Source organism: Schistocerca gregaria, chromosome 3 (assembly GCF_023897955.1).
Source record: "Schistocerca gregaria isolate iqSchGreg1 chromosome 3, iqSchGreg1.2, whole genome shotgun sequence".
In the NCBI taxonomy this organism is placed as follows: Eukaryota; Metazoa; Arthropoda; class Insecta; order Orthoptera; family Acrididae; genus Schistocerca; species Schistocerca gregaria.
Window position 1 is genome coordinate 416,322,841 of NC_064922.1, and position 18,430 is coordinate 416,341,270.

General features: G+C 38.7%; 1 protein-coding gene across 3 annotated transcripts in view; it reads left to right on the forward strand.

Annotated features, from left to right (window-relative positions):
- LOC126354454 (DNA mismatch repair protein Msh3-like) overlaps positions 1-18,430 on the forward strand; it is a 307,127-nt gene that overhangs the window by 60,785 nt on the left and 227,912 nt on the right. For all 3 annotated transcript variants that reach the window (XM_050004148.1, XM_050004149.1, XM_050004150.1), the window contains exons 4-5: positions 2,784-2,892; positions 8,082-8,207. In XM_050004148.1, coding sequence (XP_049860105.1) covers positions 2,784-2,892; positions 8,082-8,207 — 235 coding nt within the window. The remainder of the gene's footprint in view (positions 1-2,783; positions 2,893-8,081; positions 8,208-18,430) is intronic.

Below are 18,430 nucleotides of genomic sequence, written 5' to 3' on the forward strand. Positions count from 1 at the left end.
GGTGGTTCAGGAACCGGCAAATCTACACCATGCCCTACTGGTCGGATGGTGGAAGGAAGGTTAGGGTAGCTTATTACCTTTTCTTTTTTTTTTTCCCCGAATTGTGGCCAATAATATCAACACTGCAAAATTAGCAATCATCAGACTGATTTATTGGCTCCCTCCATATCATAGATACAGCAAATCTAAAGGCTTTTTTCCCCTTTTTGAACCATATTCTCAGATCTCCAACACACACATTACATACCTTATGCGACACTCAAGATTTATCTAGATTGCCACAAATATAACAAAAACTGTCAGCAGAGTTTTTATTAACATGATTAGACAGTGCACTGAGCACATGTACAGGAAACGGGAAAAGTGATGTTAGGTTGACGGTAAACAAAACACCATCTGTGAACACAAAAATAGAATCGACCTTTTTTTGCCAACAAATGTTTTTCAGCGGGGCTACCAACATCATCTACACTCTTTACACCACCTTTTTAAATTATTTTAATTATATAAAAGTTGTTAAATTCTTTAAAAAATCAGTTAATTTGATAAATTTATCTGTAAAATGTGAAGAAATGGTTGGTGATACAGTTTTTGAAGTATCATATTTGGATTTCCCACCCTCAAAAAAAGAATAAGTTATTTTCTGCAAAAAAGTTTTTCCATTGTTGGCATGTGTTATTGGAACAAAAATTAGATTAGAAATACAGGGTGATTATAATTAAAGTTAAACTTTCAAACCACTGATCAGAATGACGTCAAATTGCAATGAAATAGTATCGGAGAAGGGGGAAAAAGTACGGCAGAAGAAAAATAAATAGTTACAAAATGTAGCAATAGATGGCGCTGTAAGCACCATAATTTAGTAGTGGTCAACTACAAATGACAAATGAATCATACAACAATGCCTAAGGTACACATTTGACTTAAACAAACTGTACTCTCAGTGTACATGGGTGTACAGGTGTGATACAGTGAATTATGTAAGCCCATCCACCATGGCAAGATCATATCATACTGGATGGGAAAAATCGGTTTTTAATTGTTATGAGACCAATATTCCAGATAATAAAGTAATATTGCTAACAGACATAAAATGCTTTTAGGTTAATTTTTGATACGGTACCTGTCACTCAAAACATGGTTGCAGTTTAGAGACTTGAATAAAGGAAAAGCACTGATGATAACAAGTAAAGATGATGAAACATGTATAGCTATTAGAAAGAATAGTTGTACTCATCATAGGCACACCTGAATCTTCAAAAATTAGTGGGCAAACGTGTTGAGTGTTGGAGCTTCGAAACCAAATACTAATTATAAACTGAATAATTTACTCAGTGATCTAATGGTTAATTTTTTTATCGTCATTGTTTCTGCATTTCAAGTGTTCTTTGTGACAATAGTTAGTTATTTCTTTAATGTCATGTTCCATTCTTTTTGTAACAGACTCTCATGGTTTTCTACTGTGCAGTGGGTAAGCTACTGGACTCATATTATTAAAAGAGCAACAGGTTACAAATCCATATCTAGCATCCTGACTTACTTCATATATTGGTTTCCTATTATATCACTTGAAGCAGATTTGAGAATGGTTCTGTAAGGTCAAGATTAATGTACTCTATCCTTAACAAGTCTGAGTATGAGCTCAATCTCTAATGGTCTCAACATCTGTGTAACACTGGACTTAAAAAGGGAATGATTAATGACAAGTTATTGAGAAATTGTCTTCAATGTATGAGATAATATTTAAAAAAAAAACCATTTCTCAACTAACTTTGGATGTGTGTCCCTAGCTAATACCAGTTGACTTTTGATTCAACAACTCATCAGATGTAGCTGTAAGGCAAACTTCGCCATACAGCAGCCAAGGAGTCCTTATAGTCATTGTTGTATGGGGGCCCTAAGTCAGGGCATCGCATCCTTTTGTCTGACACTGCTACCTTGAACACACACTATCACCTCTTCAGTGCCCACTCACTTCTGAGCGTTATCTAAACAAACAACCAGCAGTAGCTACTCTAACACAGAATTGTCCTATAGTTAAATACTCAGAATAACTGCAAATGTAATTGCTTCAAGCCACACTCAGTTATACCTTAATCTGAGTTTGTGATTATAGGAAATATTGAAGTGTGCACACATGCTTTGTGCCGATTGAGTGCGTTCCTGTATTTAGAAAGCAAGCGAAATTGTAAATATCTTTCATTGCATACCACTGCAGATGTTTTATTTCAACAAACGTAAATGCATTTGGTGACAAAAAAGACATTTTCTTGTGGTCGCAAAGATGGATTTAACATACCTTCAGTAAGAACTAACAGGGGATAACAAACGTATACAGAGAAACACAACACAAATGGTCCCAGGTTAGCTTGATCCATGGGAAAGTGTCGCAGAGATCCTCAATAAACTGAACTGGCAGACAACTGAAGATAGATGCGAAATATCCCAAGAAAGCCTACGTACGAAGTTTCAAGAACTAATTAACAATTATGAGTCTAGGAATATACTACAACACCCTATGTATCCCATAGGGATTGCACGGAGAAGATTAGTCTAATTACAATATGTACAGAGTTGTTTAAACAAGCATTCTTCCTGCACTGCACACATGAATGGATTGGGAAGAAGCCCTAATAAATTGTGCTCTAGCAGGTACTCTGTGGCTTACAGACTATTGATATTTGAATATTTGCTGTATCATGAGCAAGTTGGTAAGTTAGAACAAAGCTTTTCTTTTGCATTTCTGTCTTTTTATGGTGAAAATTTTCTTTATATGATTGCAGATAGCTTCAAAGCTGCTGGAAATTGCAACATTTCGTCTTCATAATTTCCTGCAGGCATGCGTACCTGTAGCTCGCCTAAAATATTATGTCTACCAGTTTGTAGAGAAAGGTAATTTATGACTTTATTACTTTCTGTTGATAGAAACCTGTAATTTATTGAGTTTTTATTAGCTGAATTACTTGTAAAAACTGCTTACATCTGTTTGTGAGCAGCTTTTTGTGCAGTAGATATTACTTAGTAGAGCTTAAAATTTTTAGTACATAACATGATTCCTTTTCAGTCCCTAATTATGTTTCTGCCTATGGGAGGTTAAACCGTGTTCTTTCTTTTTTTCTTTTCTAGAATTCCTCTTATACAAAGTATTAACCCTTTAATCTTACCATTAGGATTAAGAAAAATACAATTGTTGTTGATTACTTTGTATTATGATGTAATAGGAGGGTTATTTTCCAGTCAATCATTAACTGCTTGATACTTGTTTATAAGCAACATAAAGTTATTAAAAATAGTTTCAACTGCACCTCATTCATTTCAAAGTGGAGAGGCATTCTTCACTGCTAATACACATATAACTATAATATAATGCTAGTCTTTTCTTTGTGTAAAAAAAGTAAATTATACGTAGATCCTTGCAACATGTCAATGAAGATGGACTTCATTTAACAGTATGTGGTATTAAGGGAGCTTAAATGCTTTATTGCATTGACCTGTGTGCATTTAGCATTACATACCTATAAAGAAAATTTCAAAAATTGAAATTAAATAAATATATGTAAAACAAGTTTTTATTTCCGAATAATGCCGCTCAACACGTAGGTACAAAGGTTAATCCATACTAATTTTATAAATGTGAAAGCGATGTTGCTTGTTACACTTTCATGACTAAACTGCTGAAGCAGTTTTGATGAAATTTCTTGTGGAAGTTCCTTCAATGTGGAGGAAGAACTAGGTTACTTTAGAAACTTTGTAGTACAAGGTATTTATTGATTCAAAGAATGTAACATGAAAAATGGAACAATAATTACTCTTTGGAAAAAGCTTTTGACTCTTTGACTTCTGAACTTTATCATATTTGTGACACTGCTTTTATTCTTTGATATGCTTTATATAATACAATTCAATGTAATGAGTACAGTACTTATACAATCCTCAACCTGTGTAATCCATACTTCTAATATCGCTCACAAGCGTGTCGCAGTTTAGCCACTGAGAGTCACGCTTCTGGTATAGCTTCTGAGATGGTTGATGACTCTCAATGAAGACATGTTTTAAATGCTGTACAACAAAGAGAGAGATCTCATGCTTTCTCTCTCTCTCTCTCTCTCTCTCTCTCTCTCTCTCTCTCTCTCTCTCTCTCTCTCTCTCTCTCTCTGTGTGTGTGTGTGTGTGTGTGTGTGTGTGTGTGTGTGTGTGTGTGTTTGTGTTTTTCTCTGTATTACATTGTGCAAGTGCCACTCTAATTATATTAAATTTCAGCCTCCAGTTACATAAGAAAATAAACTTTTCGTAGGTTTTGGCTATAATAATGTAGCCCTCTTCGGGAATGTCACAATATAAAATTGAAATTAACACATGACAGATATTGGCCTTGTCAACTTAAAATGTTAGTGCTACAGTACATAGTCATAAGACTGTGTCACTTACACTAATGTTTTGCTGATAGGCCACACAAACAAGCCAGGCAGGTGGGCCACAGGCACTGAATTGTAACTGGGTGCCGCGGGCAGCAACACAGTGAGCTCAGCAGGTGGTCACATGCATGTGTGTGTAGAGTAATACTGACTTAAAACGAGAAAATGTTAACTGTGATTACTATGGAAAATAGTTTATTACAATAGTTCGAACTATTATGGCATTAAAACAATAAGTCACTGAAATTACCATTCCATAAAAGGCAACAGACATATAACAAGTGTACTGTACATAAATAAGAATAAACATTAATTGATAACATTATTTGTTACAACAGCTAAAAATGTTACTGGCAAATAAACCATAATAACTGAAGGTACAGCTCTATGAGAGGCAAATGACGTTATATAGCATAAAGTAACCTTTTAATAAGAAAAGGCCATAAGTTAAGGTTAACAGTGCCTGAAACAGTGGAACTTAGCTAAGGATTAATGGCTATAAATGATAATGGGGTCAATTGTGTCATAGAGCTTAGTGGTTGGATATACAATATGTGATCAGCAATTAATACATAAGAAAACCAGTAGGCTGTATGTCATAGCCAGCTACTGACGTAGATAGAAGATCATGTAACTAATGGATTTATCCGATAATAGGTGTGTGCAATGCCACAAAACATTATGAAGACAGTATATCCAGTGGAGTTATATGCAAACTTTATGAAGCTCTTAAATATAAATACACCATTTGATGTGTAGCAAATTGTGAAACAGCATTGAACATAGGTTAGTGTATTAAATATGCAGTGTATAATCGAGGAATACCCGAAGCTACTAATAAGAACAAAAAGGCTGTATGTCATGGCCAGGTATTGGCATGGATAATAAGCAGTGTACAATATTAGATTTAACCAGTTAAAAGTAATATGTAGGGATGTACCAGGCAGTTATAAGAAGTCGTATGTATGCAAACTTTATGAAGCTCATAATTAGAGATACGCCATTTGATGTGTATCAATTATGAAAAAGCCTTAAACTTATAGAAAGTAACAACGATTATGTGAAATGCTTATCTAAACATAAAGATAAGAGGACACTGGCATCGGCCAATATAGAAAGGCCCACATCATCCTGGTAGACGAAGGAAGGGCTGAAATCCTTCAAAGAAGATCTTATTTTTCAACTACAATTGGTCATAAAGCAAGTTGCCTATATTATAAAGGAGGTACACTGCATATTTAATACACTAACCTATGTTCAAAGCTGTTTCACAGTTTGTTCCACATCAAATGGTATATTTATATTTAAGAGCTTTGTAAAGTTTGCATATAACTCCACTGGATATACTGTCTTAATAATGTTTTGTGTTGCACGCACCTATTATCCCATAAATCCATTACTTTATATGATCTATCTACGTCAGTAGCTGGCTATGACATACAGTCTACTGGTTTTCTTATGTATTAATTGCTGATCACAGTGCCTGAAACAGGCCGCTAAGCTCTATGAGACAATTTTCCTTATTACCATTTACAGTTGTTAATTCTTAATGAAATTCCAAAAGGTTGAGGCACTGTTAACCTTAACCTATGGCCTATTCTTATTAAAAGGTTCCTTTACACTATATAATGTCATTTGTCTCTCTTAGAACTGTGCCTTCAGTTATTATGGTTTATTTGCCAGTAACATTTTTTACCTGTTGTAACAAATAATTTTATCAGTTAATGTTTATTCTTAATTATGTACAGTATACTTGTTATATGTTTTTTGCCTTTTATGGAATGGTAATTTCAGTGACTAATGGTTTTAATGCCATTAATAGTTCAAACTATTGTAATAAACTATTTTCCATAATAATCTCAGTTAACATTTTCTCGTTTTAAGTCAGTATTACTCTGCACGCGCATGCGTGCGACCACTTGCTGAGCTCGCTGCATTGCTGCTCACGGCACCCAGTTACGACTCAGTGCATGTGGCCCACCTGCCAAGCTCGTTTGTGTGGCCTATCAGCAAAACATTAGTGTAAGTGACACAGTCTTATGACTATGTACTGTAGTACTAACATTTTAAGTTGACAAGGCCAATATCTGTCATGTGTTAATTTTAATTTTATATTGTGACATTTCTGAAGAAGGCTACATTATTATAGCCAAAACCTAGGTAAAGTGTCTTTGCTTATGCAACTGGAGGCTGAAATTTAATATAATTACATTTTACAGTTGCTGACTGCTGCACCATGCTAAAAATATGCCACTCTAATTGCTTTGTAAAGTAGATGGTTGGGTTCCTTCTGCAGTGTAGGCTTGTGCTTTATTTATAATTGTAAGTTCGTGCTTCATTTCCGAGCGGGAGTTGGAAAATAAGTTTCCCCTGTATACTGTCAGCAGAGTTGTGTGATAAGGGCAAAAGAAGACACGGTAGGTTAATGCGCACATGCAAGACGCCAATACACCATTGGGTAGAGGTCAACCGCAATCAAGCAGATGGCGCTGTCGCAGTGCGTGCGCAAAGTGGGGGTCAGCCGTCCAGTTTTTTCTGGAGCTATTGAGAGAAGTTGCTTTTTTGAGTCATGGTCAAAAGCAGAAGTGAGTGCTGTTATCTGCTATGTATGGACACATGGAGCAACAGGCACAGAAATTCATAACTGTCTTGTTGAGGTGTAGGGGTCAAGTGTGATGTCGAGGCAGATGGTGTGGAGATGGTGCCAGCAATTCAGTGATGGATGTCAGCAAGTGCATGAGTGGAAACATCTATCATCACCTGTCCGAAAGAAGTTCAAAAGCACTCCATCTGCAGGTAAAGCGCTACTCACCGTTTTGTGGGATGCCAAACAAGTTTTGATGCTGGACGTTTTTGGAGAATGCAACGATCAATGCTGCACGGTACTGTGCCACTCTGCAGAAATTGGAAGAGGTGATTTGGAAAAAAACGGTCTGGCCTTATTAGATCTGGCACTCTGCTGTTGGATGACAATGCGAGACCACACAAGGTGACGGCAATGCAAAACCATATTGCAACCCTTGGTTGGGAGCGCCTACACCATTCGCCTTACAGTCCGGATCTCGCACCAAGTGAGGTCCATCTGTTTCCTGCTTTGAAGAAGACTCTTACCGGAAGGCGCTTTGGCAGCAATGCTGACGTCAAACAAGCTGTTCAACGCTTCTTCCCTAAGCAACGCTCTGATTTTTTCCTGGAAAGCTTTTTGTAGCTTATAAAGCGGTATAACAAATGTCTCAATGTACTTGGAAACTATGTTGAAAAATAAAGATATGTCTTATCTTTGATGTCTCATTCTCTTTTTTTCCTTTCACACACAACTCTGACCACAGTCGACAGGGGAAACTTATTTTCTAACTCCCCCATGTATAATGACCTTTTATTCCTTCTCCTCCTCCGTTCTCTTCTTCTTCTTCTTCGTCTTCTTCTTCTTTTATTTTTAAACCATGTTACCACAACAACTTTATGTTTTTCTACATCAGAGGAAATAATTTTTGTTTTAAAGGATAACATTAATGTCACTTTTTCTGTGTCTGTGTGTGTGCCACTGACTTGTAGTAATGAGCTTTTTAATGTTTATTTAAGCATAATTTCAGCTTAGAGATTTTTAAAAAAATAGGTTCTCATTTCAAACGAGATAACTATAGCTTCTAATACGTCTTTTTCAAGGTTATAAAGTGGGAGTGGTCAACCAGACTGAAACTACTGCACTGAAAGCAGCTGGAGAAAACAGGAATGCCCCATTTTCAAGAGAACTAAGCTGTGTTTACAGTCGAGCCACATTAATTGGTGATGATATCCTTTTCAAACTAAAGGCCATGTAACCAGAATACTTGATGATATTATCTATAAAGTAGTGGAATGTGGTTTGTACTACTTTTGAAGTCAGGAACTTGCATTTAAAACACAGATAGATACAGTTAGTAATTATCTTATGTTGTCAAACTGGTTAATACTCTTCAGTTCATGTTTTGTGCACTTTCTTAAAAAAAGGCATCTTACAAGAAACAAATTGGGTAAGAAGAGGAAAGTCATACAATTCAAACCATTATAGGCATCTTACAAGAAACAAATTGGGTAAGAAGAGGAAAGTCATACAATTCCATATAGGCTGAAAAAGCTACAGTGGGAAGAATAAACAAAGATATTAAATTAAGAAATGCAGGAACCAACTATATTTTGATATTCACGGTAAATGATAACAGCCGAACTGTTTTGCTGTTATCATTTACCGTGAAGATTTTTGACATTTGCTCCTTCAGCCATGTTTAAAATTTTGATACATTTTTATACTTTATTTTGCCGTTACACATTTCTGTTTTTGTCCATATTCAACTGACTTAATGCATTTACTTAGATATTGTTTACTTACCTTCTGAATTTTAAATGTGCCATTCAAATTTGTAATTTGAAGTACAGAAAAGTGAATGATCACTATTGTTCCATTAAGTGAACTCATGGCTGCTCTTAACCAATAAAATAATCACGATTACACACTAAGCAAAGGAAGGTGACAACTCATATTTCCTTCACTTTTTGTAACAGTAAGCATCACTGTGGAAATAAATGTGGAAAACTGAAAGTGATTGGAGTTCCATTCTTTTATAGAACACTCAAAATAGCACATAAAACAGATATTACTGTGAACACACATTACTGGGACGAGTGATGTATTAAGTTTGTGTGAAACCTGTAGTTGTCAAAGATTTCGTGCAACTGCATTTCCGTGAGTATTTTGAACAAATTATTATAACTTAAAAATCAATGAAAGAATGAGAATTTCTTCTGGCAATGAAATTCAGAGGATGCTGAAGAAGCAGAGGCTATTGCATTCTCATTCAAGAGAGACTGCCAAATGATGACAAGTGAAGGTTAGTAGAGATTTGGGCTACTGTGAAAAGATGTATGCGTGAAGCGTACTATAACTACTAACATCACACCTTAACAAAAGATCTGCCAGAGAACCCAAGGAAACTATGGTCTTATGTAAAATCGCTAAGCAGGTCTAAGGCTTCCATTCAGTTCCTTGTTGACCAGTCCGATGTAGCAAAGTGAAAGCTGAAGTTTTAAATTTCACATTTAGGAGATTGTTCACACAGGAGAATCATACAAACATACCGCCATTTGATTATCGTACGGATGACGTAGTAATAAGCACCCCTGGCATAGAAAAACAACTGAAAGAGTTGAAAGTAAATAAATTACCAGGATGGAATCCCAGTTTGATTTTACAAAGAGTGCTTTACATTATTGGCCCCTTAACTAGCTTGCATTTATCATGAATCTCTTGCCCAGCACGAAGTACCAAGTGACTGGAAAAAGGTGCAGGTGACTGCATTATATAAGAAGGGTAAAGGAATGGACCCACAAACCTACAGACCAATATCCCTAACTTCTGTTTGGTGCAGAGTCCTTGAACATATTCTCAGTTTGAATATAATAAGTTTTCTTGAGACTGAGAAGCTTGCGTCCATGAGTAAGCGTAGTTTTAGAAAGCATCACTCGTGCAAAGCACAGCTTGCCCTTTTCTCACATGATATACTGTGAATTATGGATGGAGGGCAACAGGCGGATTCCATGCTTCTAGATTTCTGGAAACATTTGACATGGTGCCCCGTTGTAGGCTGTTTATGAAGGTATGAGCATATGAAAAAAGTTCACAGATATGCGAGTGGCTCAAAGACTCCTTAAATAATAGAACCCTGTATGTTGTTCTTGATGGTGCGTGTTTGTCAGAGATGAAGTGATAGTCACGAGAGCCCCAGAGAGGTGTGATGGGACTACTGCTGTTCTCTATATACATACCTGATTTGGTGGTCAGGTGGGCAGCAATCTGCAGTTGTTTGCTGATGATGCCATGGTGTACAATAAGGTGTCAAAGTTGAGTAACTGTAGGAAGATGCAAGGTGACTTACACAAAATTTCCAGTTGGTATGATGAATGGCAGCTAGCCCTGAATGTGGAAAAATGTAAGTTAATGTGGATTAGTAGGAGATCAAAGATGAGTAGGAAGATTAAGTTCGGATACGGAATCACAGTCAAGTTATTTAAATATCTGGGCCTAATGTTGCAAAGCAATATGAAATAGAACGAGCATGTGAGAACTGTGATAAGAAGGCAAATGGTCAACTTCAGTTTCTTGAGAGAATTTGAGGAAAGAGTGGTTCACCTGTAAAGGAGACCGCATATAGGACTGTGGTGCGAGCTATTCTTGAGTACTGCTCAGGTGTTTGGGATCTGTACCAGGTTGGATTGAAGGAGGATACTGAAGCAATTTAGAGGTGGGGCTACTAGATTTGTTACCAGTTAATTTGAACAACATGTAAGTGTTACACAGATGCTTCATGAACTCAAATGGGAATCCCTGGAGAGAAGACAACATTATTTTTGAGAAACATTATTGAGAAAATTTAGAGAACTGGTATTTGAAGCTGACTGCTGAACAATTCTACTGCCACCAACATACAGAGTGCATAAGAACCATGAATATAAGATACCAGAAATTAAGGCTCATATGGAGGCGTATAGACTGTCATTTTTCCCTCACTCTGTTTGTGAGTGGAACAGGAAAGGAAATGACTAGTAGTGGTACAGAGTACCCTCCGCTATGCACCGCATGATGGCTTGTGGAGTATCTATGTAGATGTACATGTAACAAAGGCAATATTATGAGATGAGTAGTCAAACTGCTCACCTCCTTCTGTATAAGTGCCGAAGTTTGAATTAATAAGGTATGGTTAAATCAACAAATAATGAATGAACTATCAACTGATAGCAGATGATGGTTTTGCTTCTAATGTTTAGCTATATCTTTTCATGGAATTCAATAGCTAATGTAGAGAGTTGTTTTTCAAGGAAATTACATCTCAGTTCGGATAAAAGATTGAATAGGTATAGGTTGCAGAGAACTGAATGTAACATTTTCTGAGAGTTCAAGTGATGGAAAATCTAGATGGAATAACAGTATGAATTAGACAGACTGCCCACCACACAGATGAGGTCTCATGGATGACACCTTCATTATCTGGATTGAGGGTGAGAACACCCAATCCACATTCCTCCAGAACCGTACTCATTCTCCTTCATTCCCTTCACCTGGTCTTTCTCAGCCCCCAAAGCTATCTTCCTTCAATGTTGACCTCCACCTCGCAGATGGTTCCATTAGTACCTCCATCTACAACAAACATGCCAACCACCACCAACATCTCCACTTTGACAGCTGCCACATTTTACACACCAAGGAGTCCCTTCCATACAGCCTAGCCTCCTGTGGTTGTAGCACTTGCAGTGATGAACAGCCTCTCTCCAAATATGTCAGGGATCTTGCCGAGGTCATTGCAGGCCAAAATTACCCTTCCCACCTTTTTCCAGAAACAATTCTCCTATGCCTTGTCTTCCCAATCACCCACCATATCCATTGATGGCCACAAAGGTGTAGTAGTCCAGGTTACTGACCACTATGTAGCCACCCAAGGATAGCACGGTGGCTGCCTGACCATCAGAAAGTCAACTGCAGCATAGCTGGCCAGTTCCCATGACTGGAAACTGCTGAGGGGGCAGTATACATTGACTGCGATGCTGGCAGCAGTTGGCAGGATGGCCTTGCTGAAGTAGGTGGTGATGACACAGTCCTGCAGTGGAGAGATGGTCAACAGTGAGTGTTGCTGGCAGACCACGTGGTTGCTAGTCAGGCTCGTTGTGGCCTGGTTCGAATCCATGATCTCCAAATTCAATAGAGTGCTATGTGCGGTGCCCACTGAACATTCCCACTGGTGTGTTCCTGTTCAACACCCAAGAGGACCAGACTTACTGGTTCTAGTAAGCGTGTGTCTGTATAGCAGTTGGTGTGGGGTGTAGAGGCTGTCGGCTGGCATGGGGACCGCATTGGTGTTGAAACTGGATTCAAATTCAGGACCAGAGTTGAAGTGTTGGGTGTTGTCAATGGTAGACATGTCAGAAGCCCAGTCTGACATCAGGACAGGACAGTTTGAACAGTGGGTGATGATACAAGTTACCAGTGCAGAAGATATTTGTCTAGGCTGCAGGTTCAGCTTCACTTGTCCAGGTGGTGCTGTTGTGTCAATAAGTCCTGCTTCCTGTCACATACATCTGAAAATCTCTGTCCCAGGCTGTGATGTGGAGCAACTTTGCCTGTTGTAAAGCAATCTGTGGGATGCAGGATGCTGAGGTAGCAGTACAGCAGTGCTTGCCATGGCAATTCTGTAAGTGGTAGCTCACTTGTTCACTTCTCAAGCTGATGATATAATGAAGCAGTGCCCCCATTATGACTCAGTACCACCTAAGGCTAGAGCAACTAAAACACATTCTCTGCCGGGGTTTTGACTACCTCGTGCCCTGAAATGGTGCCTACCCAACCTAAACAATGTCCTTGTCTGCTATCCATTCCACTTCTGCCGCCAACCTCTTGCCCCATGGCTCATACCTGTGGAAACGACCTAGATGCAAGACCTGTCCATTACATGCTTCCACTACCACCTATTTCAGTCCTGTCACAGGTATTTCCTATCCTATCACAGGCAGAGCCACCTGTGAAAGAAGCTATGTAGTCTACCAACTTAGCTGCACCACTGTGCAGCATTCTGCGTGGATGTTGACCAATAGATAGCAGTACCACCCAATTGCTTAGCATGTTGCACTTGACTGAAATGACTGCTTCACAGCCTGTACCATCTATCCCACCAACACCATGTGTTAGTGTGTTTTAGAGCAAATTAAAAAATCAAAGATGATTGAGAAGTTGTCAATGCTAAGCAACCCACTAGCAACCCACTGCCCAACAGTGGCCCAGACTGATGAAAATGTGTTGAGATGTGAGAACTTGTGAATTATGATCAATTGTTAAATGCTTTATAGGACATGATTTAAATTTAGTGAAGTCCATTGTGAGTTCAGTTGCAACCTGTTATTTGAAAATGCAGAAGATGTGTGTGAAGTTACTGCCAAAAGTTTTGACAAATCTGGATGTCCATGGTTTGATGTTCTATCAGTTGTAGGAATTTTTCTCGTTTGGACTTCTTTCACCTCTAGAAATGATTTTTTAATGTGAAAAATGCCATGTAGCATTCAACATGTTAAATGTAGGTCCCTTTATAACAGGTGGAGTAGGTCATTCCAGAGGTCAGAAGAAGGAAAGGGCATACCAACTCCCAACTGGATCATGCCTAGGAAAGCACTGCAGTGTTTGAACTAAGCCTCAGCTTACTTCCTTCCTGATTTTTTTGCAGTTCCTTGTACTGCTTTACTGCTGCCTATTATATTCTCCACTTTGACAACAGTCATCACACTGCTCGACCATAACAGCTAATTGACTGTTACGAGTGAGTCTTGCATTAATCATAGTGCTCACAAATGCAGGCAAGGGAGGATTATTTTAAATTTTATTTCATTTTTTTGACTTTGCTTTGTTGTGTGTAACTGAGAAGTAGCATCTTCTTAGCCCGGCTTAACTCAGGTTTAATTTCTTTGCTATATACTTGGTGTATGTGTTCTAGTCTATGTGTCATTTAAACCTTTTTTATGTAACACCCAAGGTCTTCAGAAATAGTTATTTTTCCATTGCTAACCCATATTACTAAATTCAATGTTTTGTCATGAGATATTATGTTTAAACAATTATTGTTGATTAGAAGGGTGATACACTACGTGATCAAAAGTATATATGACGGTAGTATCTGTTCCCGAAATAACAGTTACCATTGATGACCATGCAGCTTTGCTAGAAATGAAATGATAATTAAATGGACACCCTGGCTGCAAAAAGGCATTGATATACTTCATTGGGGACATGTTGAAAATGTGTGCCCTGACTGGGACTCGAGGCGGGATCTTCTGCTTACATGGCAGATGCTCTATCCATCTGAGCCACCAAGGGCACAGAGGATAGTGCGCCTGCAGGGACTCATCCCTTGCACGCTTCCTGTGAGACCCACATTCCCAACATGTCCACACCACTACATTCGTAGTGCGCCTAATAGATGTTTGCCCATCATACTCATCAACATGTCCCCAATGAAGTGTATCAATGCCTGTTTGCAGCTTGGGTGTCCATTTAATTATCATTTCAGTGATCAAAAGTATCCGGACACCCCAAAAAACATAGGTTTTTCATATTAGGAGCATTGTGCTGCCACCTGCTGCCAAGTACTCCGTATCAGCAACCTCAGTAGCCATGAGAGAGTAGACTGGGGTGCTCCATGGAACTCTAGGACTTTGAATGTGGTCAGGTGATTCGGTGTCACTTGTGTCATATGTCTGTATGTGAGATTTCCACACTCCTAAACATCCCTGGGTCCACTGTTTCCAATGTGATAGTGAAGTGGAAATGTGAAGGGACACGTACAACACAAAAGCGTATAGGCTGATCTTGTCTGTTGACTGACAGAGACTGCTGACAGTTGAAAAGGGTCATAATGTGTAATAGGCAGACATCTATCCAGGCCGTCACACAGGAATTCCAAACTGCATTGAATTTTCTTCATGCCAGTTGGGTACCCCAATGGGCATGGTGATTCCAGTTGATGGTAATTAAATTTGGATAGGATGCTTGAGAAAACTGCATGCAATTACTGTTTCATTGTAAGGGAAATTTAAGCATTACATGAAATGAAAAGATAACCAAAAAAGATAAAATCTTTTCACTTTCCAACTACTTTTGCTTTTTCTGCTTTATTTTGATTTCTCACATGTTGATTCTATTAATACCTTTTTTGTATGTTTTCTTTGTTATTCTCCACACAATTTAATCTCACTTCTCTTGTTACAGTGCAACATAGTTTGATTTCCTGTTACCATTATCATCCCCTGACTGAAGCGTTTTCTTTTCATTTACTTTATTTTCAGCAATTTTTTATTTTACTCAGTTTTTCCTGATCTACATGTACATGTTCATCTATGTCTGCACCTGCATCTACATCTACCTCTGTACTCTGCACACCACTGTGAAGTGCATGTCAGAGGGTATGTCCATTATACCAGTTATTAAGATTTCTTTCTGTTCCACTCACATATGGAGCACAGGAAGAATGATTTTTTAAATGCCTCGGTGTGTTCTGTAACTAATCTGATCCTGTACTCATGATCCCTGTGTGGGTGATACATAGGGGTTGTAAAATGTCAGTATGACCAAGATGTATGGTTTGGGTGAGAGGGGTGACTCATGTCAAAGTGTGCAGAGAAACACTGGCAAATGTGACATTGACTTTATTGTGTCAAAGGTGCACAGCTAGCCTTCCACTTAACTAAGCAATGGTGCCAAACAGCATGTGTGTGTGGATCAGCACTAATGCGAATGCCAGAATCTGCAGTGTCGACGTCCGGTTGCCCGCCTTTGCAGATGTAGCGCTCCTGCTCATGCCATGGCTAAGTGGCCGCCACATGTGTTAGCTGCATCTGTGGCCCAGAACACAGCTGACTGCTCCTTCAAGCATGACTTGTGGCCACCATGTGGAACACTAAAAGGAAGCAGCTGACTGCCATTGTTTTAGTGAGCCTTAGCAACTGTGACTGTCCACCCAGGACAACTTGTTCAGTCACTGCAGACAGCTGTGCTCCTGGGAGGCTGTGAGTCCACATCCTTGCCCCACCCCTGCGTATGGCTGCTTGCAGTCTACTGGATAATGTCACATGGAGAGCAGAGGCCAGCAGCCATCCCACTCCTTGTGCTGGTGCAACTCCAAGTTGCAGTCCGCCCCACCACAGAAAAAAGTGAGGAAAAGAAAAAATTGCTGGGAATAAAGTAATTGAAAAGAAAACACTTTGGTCAGAGGATGACAATGGTAACAGGGAATCGAACTAGATCATACTGTAAATGGAGAAGTGAGATTAAATTGTGTCTGTGCAGTAGAGGTTGGAAGTAGTTTGAGCGGGCCGTTGGGCATTGATGTCCATCATTCCCTATGAGTCTAGATCTGGACAGAATGGTGAAACGGCTGGCTGATTCGAACCTCCGGGCTTGCTTATTTATGCACCGTGTCCCTACACCTCTGACATAGTTCCTCTGGAGGGGACAAACGGAGTGCTCTTTAAGAAGTACAATGTCAGCTTTCGTCAGCGTGCTTCGTCCCTTGCACACAAGTCTCAAGGTGTTGTTGTAGCTGCTATGTATGAGTTCTTCAAAGCATGTCAGTGCTCTGATTACTTCACATTTGTGTACAGTGCCTGCCAGGCCATTCCTTCTTGCCAGCAAGCAGCGTCGTAAACCTGCCTCACAGAGTTGTTTGCTAAATATCAACACTGCACATGACTGCCCTCCAATGTGCCAGTTGGCCCCTTAATTACTACCATCCAGCCATAGTTGTGCAAAATTTGCAAGAATATTCCTGTACTTATTCGTGGCGCAGCAGTACATTCACTATCCCTTGTTAGTCCTATTTGGTATGGATCCCACAAACTTGAGCAATAGTCTAGAGGAGGTCACATGAGTGATTTGCAAGCAATCTCCTTTGTAGTGTGATTGCAATTCTCCGATATTCTACCAATAAACTTATGTCTACCACATACTTTACCCATGACTGAGCCTATGTGATCATTCCATTTCATGTCCGTACAAAGTGTGAGATAAGCTCTCCTCTTCATGGCAAGATGAGTTTTATAGTGCTTAACCTTCACTCTCTTTATTAAGCATGTGATTACCCCCTCTTCAGCCCCTCATAATGTTCCTCTAAACCTACATTCGTCTTGACAACAGTTCAGTGTGCCTGACCTTGAAATTGTCTGTTTCTCAAAGGAATCTCCCTCTTTGCCAGCCATATCTGCATCTGCAATCGTTGTGACGTACCCCACTTCACTTTTCTTTTGTTGGATATTTCAGGGCTTGCGTTATTCTCCCTGTCACATTTATTATTCCTTGTTTAGACAGGTATTTCCACTTCTCCCCTCTCAGTTAGCTGCAACAGTCTCAACTGCTATCTGTTTCTAAACCTGCCTCTATTACATAGGGCTACCCAGTGGCGGCTTACTCATAATTTTACCAATGTGCTGTAACGTGGTGGCCGATAATATTTTGACTTACAAGGATAGTAATCATAACTAAGTTTGATGTATTAATTTTACACGTATAAATTGAACGGTTCAAATACATTTAAATTTTATAATTGATTATTCAACATTGCATAACACACATAAAAAAAGGGGGGCAGTAGGAATCGAACCTGAGCTGACAAATTATAAGTCAATGCTCTTAACCACTAGGCTATCATGCCAATATGTGAGCTGTTGCTCATAAATCCCTCATACTCTATGCATACATTTTTAGAGTGTGTTTTACCTGTACCTATGGCTCACTCAGGTGAAATATTCTAGGAACTTGAAAGGGGCATCAACCTGCTTCTGCTGATATAGTTTTATTTCATCTATAGTTTCTGTCAACAGAATCAGTTGCATATGAAAATTTAAAAAAAAAAAATTCTTTTGAATTCAGTAATCTGAGGCAAAGAATTGACTTCAGATTAAATATTTGTTCAGAATTTGATCTGGCCTTCCTAAAACCACTTTTATTCAACTATATTACTCCCCAGTGTTATTCCTATTATGTTTAGTTTCATCCTGGAAAATATGTTATATGCAACAGATTGCAAAGAAATTTCTCTGTAGTTGCTGACATCTAGTTTATTGCCCTTCTTATGCAGTGAATGTATCAGAAGCCACCCTCCAAGCCCCTGGAAGTTTTTCTACTGTATCTCTCTTTTTTTTTTTTAGTTTTTGTTAGGGACCATTTCAAGAGTTCTGTGTTGTAATCTTCTCCACTAGCTTTATAAGGCTTTAGTAACTTCTTCAGGTTCTTTAATAGTTGGGGCAAACCTTCTTCTAGATTTTTATGAGTAGGGTATTTGAGTTGATGGACTGATTCTGATCAGTTAAAAAGCTGATCTAAATATTTTGCAAGTATTTAAAAATTTTCAGTGTTACGTAAGCCAAATCAGTGAGTCTTGTCCCACATCCTTCTGTTGTAAGGTTTACATTTGAAGCAGATCTACCGAACTCTTTAAATCTTACATTCT